Raw genomic sequence first — 12,147 nt, forward strand, 5'->3', positions numbered from 1 at the left:
AATTCTTGTTCATGCTTGCAACCAATTACTTATGGGTAAACACTTTGAAGAAGCATAAACACTATTTCTGGAGGAGCATGTAAATCCATTTCTTGTATTATAAAAACAAACTTTCAGTTCCAAATAAATATTCGAAATACAAGAATCTCCTTACAACTCCCAACACCATTGGATATATGAATCCAAGTAGTTTATGTAAATACGGAGGCGGACAATTGAGTACTGTCAATTCACCAAAAGGTCAGACCAGCCAATTAGATTGCAGATCGACAAATTGCTCTAACTCTTAACAGTGTGCATACTTGCAGCTATGCCTCCAAAATCAAAAGAAACATACGAACTCAATCCGAATGAAATCGACCAGCCAACCAATAAAAAGAGTCGAAACTATAGCCAACCAGCATCATATTAACTTGCCTGAATCATGGAATGAAGAAATAGAAATATTGGCAATGCCTAATCCAACATACCAATAACACAATGAGGTGCATGTCAAAAACATGCAGCACATAAGTTTCATTCTACATCTAGAAAGCAAGAAATGACGATCTAACAATAGTAACACCTAGTGCACACTGCCATCTCTTTGTTGAACCAACATTTGGTCACACCACCAATGTGATCTCTCATTATATCACAAAGTCAACCAGTAATATTCCAACCCCGAACATGTACAATGATAACATTTCAATTCATACCGACAAAATCTAAAGGCTCTGGCATTCACCTAAATCTGAATATATACTTCCTCCAAGCACAAGGTCAAAATTAAATTCCCATCTTTGGCCCCTATTTTCCCCGCTCAAAGCAACTATTGACAACCTGTAAGGGCTGGAGTTGGAGCAACTCACCATAGTACATGACAGAAAATGTGGCGCGGCGGCCTCCGATGGCGAGGAGACCTATGTATGCAAAGGCACCTCAATCGCAGGCGGAACATGAGGAGCTACAAACTGAACAAAACGACCACAGCCCCGCCCACAACCTGGAGGCCTTATCATGGTGAACAGGCACTTCTGGAAGGGCTGGACATCATGAACGTGAGACACAGCAACATCAACATCTTGTGAATCGTGACGGTGGAGGAGGTGACACAGAAGGAGGCCGGCCCCGCCGGCGACCACCACCACGCACACTCATATGACTGCAGACTGCCTACATCAAGCAAAATAATCCACAATAAGACAACAAACAAACCCCAAAGTCGTGCACCAACGAATTAAGAAGAGTATACCAGAAGCAATTATGACGCTATGGAACGAAGAATAAGGTCCATGCAGCGCCGCCATCGAGTGAAGTAGCACGCCGGCGGAGATAGGACAGCACAGATAAACCAGGGCGAACCACCTTGCTGTCTGGCATGGCTTCGTGGTCCAATAGGCGGCGACACGGCGTGCCGGCCGCGGGGCCAAAACTGGCGCCGCCGTGCATCCGTAGGCAACGAACCCGGTGAAGAAAATGTGGAGGCACCTCCATCTCACGGACGACGACTTGGGAGCGAGCCACCCATCGCAGGGCGGGCCGAGCTGCCCATTCTTCTCTAGCTCGTCGGCGAGCGAGCCGCCTTGGGCGGGAGGGAGAGAAGGGGGTCCAACTCCTCCTCCGCGCCGCCATCCGCCTCGAGAGGGAGGGAGAGGAGGAGGTTCTGATCCTCCTCCATGCCGCCATCCACCTCGGGAGGGAGGGAGAGGAAGGGGCCCAACTCCTCCTCCGCGTCGCCATAGGCCTCCGAAGGGAGAGGGCCGCCTGCTGCTCCTCTTCCGCGCCCCCAGCCACCTCGGGAGGGAGAGGGCCGCATGCAGCTGCTCCTCCGTGCCTCCAGCCGGCTTAGGAGGGAGAGGTCCTCCCCATCGCCAGCCAATTTGAGAGGAAGAGGAGGGGCGTGCCGGCGGCGCAGTGGCCAGGAGGAAGAGGAGGGCGTCAACAATGAGGATTGGGGGAGAAGATGAGAGAGAATAAGCTAGAGGGGATCAGAAAATAATCCAGCGGTGGAGATGTTCGATTTCTCACGGCCGCTTCGACCGATTGTGCAGACCATTAAAGCTACTGAATCATGTCAGCGCCGCTGTCTTCAAAACGGGGCTATGGTTACATTGGGGCAGTCCACCACCAACATGCTAAGAAAGATACTAGGCAAAAGTACACATTTTGCAACACCACCTAGCTGGCCACTTAAACACTACAGGCACCAAACTGTACACACAAAAGAATGATCAAAAACCAATCTAACAACAGAACACACACGTGTTACCACCACGCTAAATCTTAAGAAAGCCCAAAATTATGAGAAAAATCAAAGTTGATCATCTTTAGTATAGTAGTAATACAGAGAGGTCTCGTACTCTATGCAAAACATAATCATTTTGACGTCCTTGACTGCAACCACGATGGCAAGGGACTTCAGCAAGCTATCGTGCTTGTGCGTATGGGCATTAAGCTTCAGTTCTCCTGCGAACTAGCCCAATCCACTAACGCCTGACAAGGTTTTGTTTGAAACCTAATCATTTTGTTCCAGATGCCTCCTATCCCTAAAGTTCAACGTTGCCTCCTATCTTTGTGACAACTCTTCCTTTGCCCCCCATGAAATGTTACAGACATAGACTGGTAATGTCTATGAACACAAAAGTTAATGTTATAGGGGCATTTATAGGACTAAAGTCAGGCAAAAGCATTAATAGGTTGTGAATTTGTTTACGCATGACCTATATGTGTCATAAATAGAGACATATACCGTGCTAGTGGGCGTAGATTTGAGTTTCTGTTCTACACTACCTATCAGTTCGAGTAAATGACACCCAGCGCTCGTAACCCTCCCGTGCCGCCCCTGCATGGCGGCCAGGGGAACCCTACCGCAGCCGCCGCCGCCTCCCCCCTCTCCCCCTCCCCTCCCCCGCCGCCGCCAGGGGGCGCGGTCAGGCAAAGCCTGGCCGGCGGAGGGGGGGATTTCCTCGTCCTCTCGCACGCGGGGCCCGAGCGTGGGTTGCCCTCCTCGGACCAGGGTGCGGCCTTATCGTCAGGGACCTCGGTGGCGGCTCCTGGCCTCGGCTCGGCGGCGGCATGACGGACGACGAGGCGGTGGTGTGCCCTGCCTGCGGCGGAGGGAGGGGTGGGGACAGGCTGCAGGGGGAACCGTAGGTCTTCTTCTCCTCGCCTCTCGGCGGTCGGCGGTGGAGGGCTGGCTCTCGGCTTCGGCGGGGTCCAGGCGTGTGCGATGTCTCCGGACTACGCGGTCTGCGCTTGGTGTCTCCGGCGACAGCCTTGGCCGACCTAGGATGGTCGACGGCGTGGGGGCGCGACCTGAATAAAGGCGGAGGATTCCAACTTGCGTCAAGATGATGATCTGCCGGACGTGTGTCCCCATTGACCTGGCTAGAGTGACGGGTTCCGGAAGGCTCCGCCGACGATCTTCCATGGGCGATTCACGCCGGATCGGGTGGGATTTGGTCATGCGCACCCATGTTTTACTCTGGCCGTTTGGTTTCAGAGGGAGCGCTTCGAACCTCTGCTGGCTGTTAATATCATGGGGCATGTTCTCATTCCATGGTGTTGGTAGAGAATATCATGAAGACCGAGATCTGAGGACCAGCAATGGAGGTTCCAATCTTTGGGGCGAGTAGGAGTTGGCTTCGTGTTTCATGACTTGGAGCAGCGGCATGCAAGTGGGGGCGACTGCATAGGAGAAGACCAAAGTCTTACCTTTCAGGGTGAAAATCCAAGGTCTGGTCTTAATTGGTTGTCTATCAATGGCCTTGTTAAAGGCATTGTTTTGAGAGCGAGTACCTTTTTCAGGGTGAAAACTCAGATCTTTGATCGGGCGACGATAACGCTTGTGCACTATTCCCTTCTTGGAGACGCCGCTTTTGAAGAAGTTGGACATATGGTGCTGTTTTGGTGGTGTTAGTGCTACTATTTGAAGGATTAAACCACCGTAGCGGGAATATTCTTTTTCTGTAATTCTTATTTCCTTTTTTTGGTTGTGTGCATCTGTAATGCCGCTAGGGCAATACGTTCTTGCAGAGGCTGGGTGTAATTGATATCTCCGATATTAATATATGCTCTTTGTCGAAAAAGCAGACCTTGCTTGAGCTTATACGCAACATCTGTTCATGATTTTTTTTTTTGAGAAAAGCAGTACAAACGCAGACGCTCACATACACGCGTATAAACTCACCCCTATGAACGCACACACTACCCCTATGAGCACCCCCGAAAGACTGAGCCGGCGGACTAGATCTTGAAATTGATGAAGTCACCATAAGCGTCTCGTTTTTGACGGGAACATCGCCTCCCACTAAATGAATATTCTGCCTTTACGAGACACACAGATGTCAAACATGGAATTTGAACTCTGGTGAGCTGGGGTATAACCACTCAACCTAATGTTGGTTCTCATCTGTTCATGATTTGTTCCTACTGTTTATATTAAAAAGGATTAGCTAGTAAGGGAGGAGTCCATCACCAGTAGTTAATAGGTCATTACTCCGTGTGATAAGACATACGACTACAAACAACAAGCTTATTCAACAAATCAAAAGTCAAATTATCAACAAGAATAATTTATCAAATGAGATAAAAAAAATCACAACATGTCAAACATCTAAAATGCACTACTTCAGTTTACAATTGTTTATGTAGCTATCGTTCATCAACCTACGTTTGGGAAGTACACGCGCCTTACAAGGCGATATGCATGTCAACTCTTCCATTCAGATAAGAGGATGCCGTGCTGCCGTGGCGATTATCTTACGTAGGGAGCTTTGATTTGACCGACAAACCTTCAATTCCTGATAATAAAAGTGCGCGGATCACGCTGATCAGCACATGCATAGCTGACTGCACAGTCCGGCTTTTCACCCGCCGCGAGGCTGTATAAGGACATCTTCTTCTATGGAATAACTATCAGCAAAAAGGAGCTGACTTATGTCATTTTGCCTTTTCGTGGCGTGTAGGGCTCTCCTATCAAGAGTATACTGCTTTATCCATGAGTTTCTTTAGACACGTCGGTTCAGATCTGGAGGATCGAAACTGATACATTGCCATTATCTTTGTGTTTTATTTAGCTCACAATTATCTCGGCAAGGCAGTTATATATATTTTTCAGTGCAGTCCACGGAAACTTTAAGAGAAATCTAAATCTTGATCCTCTTTAGTAAATTTTAGTCAGCCTCTGATCACCTGGAACAAGTAAATCTTTAAGAGTTGCAAGCTCTAGGTTACCTAGCCAGAACCGAATATGGCATCTTTCGATCCAATAGTTCACTTTCCATCAGTAAAAAAAAGTTGAATATGCAATCTCCTCCATATATATGCATACACGCGTATACACTCACCCCTATGAACGCACACACGCACACCCTACCCCTATGAGCACCTCCGGAAGACTGAGCCGGCGGATTGGATCTTGAAATTGACGAAGTCACAACAGGCGCCTCGCTGTCGACGGGAACGTCGCCTCCCACTGAATGAATATTCCGCCTTTATGAGACACACAGATGTCAAATCTGGGATTTAAACTCTGGTGGGCTGGGGGTACAACCACCCTCCTAACCACCCAACCTCATGTTGGTTCTCCATAGTTCAGGATTTGTTTACTGGTGATACAACTATTCTTTTTATCTGAGGGAGAGAGATGCCCTGGCATACGAGAGAGGCCAATGAAAAGATAACTTTATTTTAATATTTTGAACAGCAACTGTCTCTCTCTCTATATATAGGAGAAGCAATGCATCGAGCCGTAAGAATATGTTGAACTTGAACTCTGCTTCGTGTTCATCAATCCCCTCTTCTCCTCTGTTTTCCCGTGGAGAGACTTACGCCATTTTTATCTGCCTCCAGTACACAAAGCTTGGAGCTAACGTCGAGGCAAAACATCCTAGTCCAGGTAAACATCATATATTTATCCTTACTCAGTATACAACTATCTTCACCCTTGTTCTTGCGTTTACGTGGGCATGGAAAGGTCGATTCTGAAACATTTCTTGCCCGCTCTGTTGGCGAATGTATTCCTACTCCAGCTTGCTTTTCTCCCGTCATTTCATTCAGACGTTGTTTGACAAGGAACTGGCTGCCAGAATTGTCACGTCTATTGAGCCAAATTTGCGGAAAAGTAAAGATCTTGTCAACGTGAACTCCTGCATTAATCTATACTCAGTTGTGGTAACATGTTATACAAATCTGAAAAACATAATCAACGGAAAAATATCAACAGGAAATGGATTTTTATACTTCTTGACCTACATTTCTTTGCAACTATGACTACGTTATTTGATCTTGAAATCCACGTCCCGATAGCATCACCTCCTCAATACAGTATAACATCACCTCCTCCATACTTGTATTTCTTAGGGATTTTTGACACTTCTATGTGGTTTACATCGAATACTTTTTGCATATTTTACAAGCAACATATATACTATCTTTTCGCTAACAAATAAATTGTTTTGGGGCTGAGGGCACTCGGTAAGGAAACTTGTCTTATCAACCATAAATGTAAAAGAAGTCCATATCACTTCTTGATCTTGGGTTACTCAATTACTATGCTTTGGGAGCTCTTTCTACGTTGCTCTACAAAATAAAATCCAAACAGTTGTTTTAGGGGTGGTTTAAGGATGATGACGTAGTTGAACTGAACAAATAGCATCTACTAGATGCAAATTAGAAGAAAATTTACAATTTTCGCTGAGCTCCGTCTCCTGTCTAAGTCTGAGCGCGTGCATCCATGGGCTGCTCATTTGAGCACCACTCAAACCATTGCCTCCAATTTTCAGTTTGTATTGGTATTCATATCTTCCTAAAATATTCTCTTTGAAGGCTCATCATACATAGAAAACCAGCAAGGCAAATAGGCACAGAAGCTATTCAAGTCATTTCGCATCAACAAGGTTCCTAAGGTGTTTTCAAATGCCCGCCCTTGTCGCAGCAAGGGAACCACATGTTCAAGCACAAACATGCCACCGTGCTACAATGCCACTGAAATATCCAGCCAGGCAAAGACTTTCTCTAGTTCCGATGGCCGAAAAAGAAACCAATCCACATAACGTTCTAATACCCGGTTTGCCAGAAGACATGGCGAAGATATGCATCGCGCTTGTCCATCGGAGCTACTTCCCTGCCATGGGTGCAGTTTCCAGGAGGTGGATGTCATTCATCGGCAGCAGAGAGTTTAGTGCTGTCAGGAAGGAGGTTAGGAAGATTGAGGAGTTGGTTTATGTCCTTGCTGCTGAAGCTGGTGAAAAGGGGCCTCGATGGGAGGTCTTGGGGGAGCAAAAGAACAGGGCAATTCCTCCTATGCCTGGGCTGGCTAAGGCAGGGTTTGGTGTGGTGGTTCTCCACGGGAATCTGTATGTCGTAGCTGGCTATGCTGCTGTCTATGGGAAGGACTATGTTTCTGATGAGGTTTATCAGTATGATGCCCGGCTCAACAGGTATATTTTGAATCTGTGATAAAAAAAAAGCAAGCATCATAGAATTATACTTCTCTTATAGAAAATTATAATATTATTCTGGGTAGTAAGTACATTATTGGGGGTAATTATGAAGAATAAGTTCTCCAAAGGCATTTGAAACATGTAACTAACTCATCCTGCTTCTGCATAGGTGGGGTGCACTTGCCAAGTTGAATTTTGCACGTCGTGACTTCGCCTGCGCAGAGGTCAACGGCATAATATATGTTGCCGGTGGGTTCGGCTCTGGCTGCAACAGTTTGTCCAGCGTCGAGGCATATGATCCCGAACAGAATAGATGGACACTAATCGAAAACCTTCGCAGGCCGAGGTCAGGATGCTTCGCCTTCGGATTGAACTACAAGTTGTACATAATGGGTGGCCGCTCAAGCTTCACAATTGGCAACTCCCGTTCCATCGACGTGTACGATCCCAGGCGCCGAAGTTGGGACGAGATCAAGAGAGGATGTGTAATGGTCACCTCTCATGCAGTTCTTGGCAAGAGCTTGTTCTGCATTGAGTGGAGGGACCAGCGCTCGCTCTCGGTGTTCAGCCCTTCAGACAGTTCTTGGATGAAGATTTCAGTGCCACTAACGGGTAGTTCAAGCAGCCGTTTTTGCCTGGGGGCGAGTGGTGGAAAGCTGTTGTTGTTCTCGCGGGAGGAAGATGAGCGTCAGTCTATGACGTACGATCCAGCTGCGGCGCTAGGTTCTGAATGGGAGACATCAGAGCTGAAGCCGTCGAGGTTGTGCTTGTGCAGTGTGACCATTGAAATTTGATGGTGCCTTGGGGTCGTCTACCTTGTACTTCCTCTTTCCAAAAACAAGTGACTTAAGTTTTTTAAATACGCGTGTATCTATATACTAAAAGTGCGTCTAGATACAATCATATCTAGATAAAGTTGAGTCACTTATTTTTAGACGGAGGAAGTAGCATATATCCTCGCATTTTACCGACTATATGTTCCTCTGGTCATTCAATTGAAGCTGGCCCACATGTTCTCTTGTATGAAATATTGCGTGTATGTTGCACATAATTGCGCTCTTTCTGTTGGGTCAACATTACCTTTAACATTTTTCAAATTTTTTATCAGGGTGAACTCTATTCAATTCACAATGTGTGGTTTAATGTCAAATTGGCATATCCATAAGCTTCACAAGCATTGATATGGATGATAGGCCACACACTATGGTGACAAATCTTGCATGTTTAGATGAAGCAGACAACACTAAAATTATGTGACCAAAGCGTCAGAAGGAATTAGGGTGGCAAAATAGCACCAATATGTGTTGGTTGATGTAAAGAGAGGATATTTGGTGCCCTGTGAGTGGCATACCTCTCGGCAGGCGGCCATCAAATGGCCTTTGTGACTTGTGATGTGTCATAAGGACAATTTAACTTAGTAGGTTCACAACATTTTGTACTTTGTGATGACCGGGCTTATTGGATACTGGCTCGTTGGGACTTGGGACCGATTGGCGATCTGTTGCGAAAGATATCATGTGCTTCTCAATATCACATTTGACATATGTGCTCTTTGTCTATTTCATGTATATTTTGTTTTTCTATCTACCAAACAAAACACCATATTCACCGAGCCAACAACCAGCCCTCCTCTGAATTACTAACAACTAAATAGTATCCACGTACATACAAGGCATTATATATGTTGGAACTAAGACCTGAAAACTCACAGAAGACAATTGTCTGGAATGCTTCACTCCGGGATGAAACTCGTTCCTTGAGATGACACAGTTCTTGGATGCATCGCTCACATTTAGGGTTCTTTTGTGGTACCCCTAAATGAATTACAGCCCTTAATTTTCGTTCATTCAATGGTCCAAATAGATACATACCACGGTACAAAACTGGAGAGGTATACATACCTCTGGAAATTTTCGCACCTCAAAAAGAAAAACGAGGACATGCCTTGTTGGATAACTGTTGGTGTATCTGTTGGGCTGTCTTCTTGTTCTCTTTTGTGGCCCATCTGGCCCAGCCCGATCCTGATCTATATAAGGTGCTTCTATCTCTGTAACCCTAAGCTGAGAGAGTTCCTCCCTGCAGCCTCCTTCTACCTCAGGTTAGGCCCTCACCTCTGTCCACATGGTATCAGAGCAAGGGGCAGTGAGGGCAACGACAGGAAGGACTGCCGATCTGGAAGCCTAGTCTGCTGTGACAGCTAGGAGGAAGAGGAAGAGGAAGAGGAAGGAAGCAGGCTGCTGCGGCAGCTAGGAGGAAGAGGAAGAGGAAGGAAGCAGGCTGCTGCGGCGGCAAGGAGGGGAAGGCAGTGACGAGTAAGAAGACGAAGAGGGCATCCTACGGGTAAGCCCTTTGGTGTTTCTGAGAGGTTAGTTTGGTGTCAAGCATGGGGGACAACGGGGATTTGGCCAAGGCTCTGGAGAAGCTGGCAGAACTTATCACTACCAAAGGAGATGGAGGAGGAGGATCTGCTGGAGGGGGAGCAATCGTTCCCCATACCAACATCGGTCAGAAACTTGAGCTGCCGGCGAATGAAATCAAGTTGGAAGGAGTGACCAACTATCTCCGGTGGTCAAGGAGGGCGCTGTTGATTTTGAACTCGAAAGGGCTGGATGAACGTGTGAGTGGTGAAGGCCGCAGAACCAGCGAGACAAGGCCAGTCCGGAATGGAAACAGTGGAATGCCATAAATTCTCTGATTGTGGCATGGTTGGTTAACTCTTTGGTTCCTAACATTGCTGCTTCTGTAGAGGCACTCACAAAAGCTTCAGAGGTATGGGACACTCTATCAAATCTATATTCTGGAAAGGGGAACATTATGTTGATTGCTGAGATTGAGGATAAAGTGCATGACTTGCAACAAGGAAACAAAACTGTGATGGCATATGTGGCTGAGTTGCAGCATCTTTGGGGAGATTTAGATCATGTTGACCCTCTGGAACTTGCCCATGGGGAATGTGTGAGTGCTGCTGCAAGCTGGATTGAACGTCGGCGAGTCATGAAGTTCTTGAAAGGCCTTAGTCAAGATTTTGAGGGGAGAAGGGCTGCTTTACTGCATCAAACCACTACCCCTTCTCTCAAAGAAGCCATTGCAGCTATGTCCAGAGAGGAAGTGCGTCTGAATATGACAAAGGGAAGCGATTATGTCCCTCATCCGACCTTCTACACTACCGAGAGACAAGAGACGAGAGACTGCTATACTTGTGGACAGAAGGGACACTTGAAGCATCAGTGTACCTCCTTTGCTACACCCAGTAGGGGGAGAGGAGGATACACACATGGCAGAGGAAGCTACAGAGGAAGAGGTGATGGCAGAGGTGGTGGACAGCCATATGGACAGCAGTATGCAAGAGGTGATGGACAGCAGTATGCAAGAGGTGGTGGACAGCAGTATGGAAGAGGTGGTGGACAATCATATGGACATCAGTATGGCAGAGGTGGTGGACAGCCATATGGACAACAGTATGGCAGGGGTGGTGGACATCAGCACACTATATCACCCAAGGCACATATGACAGCAGCTTCAGAGCCAACTACCAGTACCTCTCAGGGACAATCAAAGGAAGAAGGACAAAATGAAGCAACCTTTGGGAACTTTGCTCACTTTGTCTACAAAGATGAAGGTAATATTGATCGAGTTTCTATAGCCACTCATAATGCTAATTCAGATTGGATTCTTGATTCTGGAGCATCCAAACATGTTACTGGGAATATTAGTGAGTTTGACTCTTATACTCAGTATCCTCCTACACATAGAAGCACTATCCAAACAGCAGATGGCACAGCACAATCTATAAAAGGGGAGGGGTCGGTGCAATGTACATCCAACATAAAATTGTCATCAGTTCTACATGTTCCTGCTTTTCCAGTAAATCTGCTATCTCTAAGCGCCCTGATCGATCAGCAGGACTACACTACATCAGGACAGAGCTTTGGTAACACAGTCTTGTGTTACTAAAGCTCCAAAATAGTGATACTGGGCCACGTAGTAACACATATTGAAATGTGTTCCATTAGGCCGTGTTACTAAGTGGTGTACCTAGTCACACATAATAATTGTTACCATATGTTGAAAATAGTGTTACAATTTATATTGTAGTAACATGCATATTGTGTGTTACCAGATACACTGGTAACACATTTTTTAACTATAGTAACACCGAAAGTAACATATTTTCGTATGCGTAGAATATTGTTGGTAACATATTTTTGCACCCATAGTAACATAATTAGTAACACCTTCTTTGTCAAACTAGTAACATAATATTTAAATATTGTAACATTATAATTTATAATCGTCAACTACCCTAGTAACACATTATAATGTATTAGAGTTATTAAATACACAATTAGGTGCCCAATTTATGAAATGGAAATTAATTAATAAAATCATTGCACATGCTCAGTTAATTAATTGTTTTTTCTTGATGCATTTCGCCACTAAAATACGAGATATGAGAGAAATTGAAGCACGTCACATCCACAAATTGGATATATTAATATATTTATTACAAATATACAAGATGGCCCATATATTAATGGGTTCTCCATATGTCGAAATACAAGACACAGCCTTTTACACAGCCCATGTCAATAATGAATTTAGGAGGACAAAAAATGTTAGCTTTTCTATAGCCATTATACTAGAAAAAAGATGCTCAAAAAGTGAACAAGCACGTATATACATTGTTTCAGATTGTACATGAAAGCTAGGGACTACACAT

The 12,147-nt window shown here is 45.6% G+C and overlaps 1 protein-coding gene and 1 long non-coding RNA gene across 2 annotated transcripts; one reads left to right on the forward strand and one right to left on the reverse strand.

Annotated features, from left to right (window-relative positions):
- Positions 1-702: 702 nt before the first annotated feature.
- On the reverse strand, positions 703-2,024 carry LOC124678963. The gene is made up of 2 exons (XR_006994728.1): positions 1,235-2,024; positions 703-1,155 (listed from the first exon to the last, which is right to left on the reverse strand). It is a non-coding gene; the product is annotated as an uncharacterized LOC124678963 (long non-coding RNA).
- Positions 2,025-6,900: 4,876 nt separating this feature from the next.
- Positions 6,901-8,221, forward strand: LOC124670244 (F-box/kelch-repeat protein At1g67480-like). The gene is made up of 2 exons (XM_047206743.1): positions 6,901-7,424; positions 7,597-8,221. The coding sequence occupies exons 1-2, from the start codon at positions 6,901-6,903 to the stop codon at positions 8,219-8,221; spliced, it is 1,149 nt and encodes a 382-aa protein (XP_047062699.1).
- The last annotated feature ends 3,926 nt before the right edge of the window (positions 8,222-12,147 follow it).

This window comes from Lolium rigidum, chromosome 7 (assembly GCF_022539505.1).
Source record: "Lolium rigidum isolate FL_2022 chromosome 7, APGP_CSIRO_Lrig_0.1, whole genome shotgun sequence".
Classification (NCBI taxonomy): Eukaryota; Viridiplantae; Streptophyta; class Magnoliopsida; order Poales; family Poaceae; genus Lolium; species Lolium rigidum.

Bases quoted from the DNA above. Each gene is read 5' to 3' on its own strand.
- LOC124670244 (XM_047206743.1), top strand. From the start codon at position 6,901: ATGCCCGCCCTTGTCGCAGCAAGGGAACCACATGTTCAAGCACAAACA. The intron at 7,425-7,596 runs GTATATTTTGAA...GCTTCTGCATAG, and splicing joins TATGATGCCCGGCTCAACAG to GTGGGGTGCACTTGCCAAGT.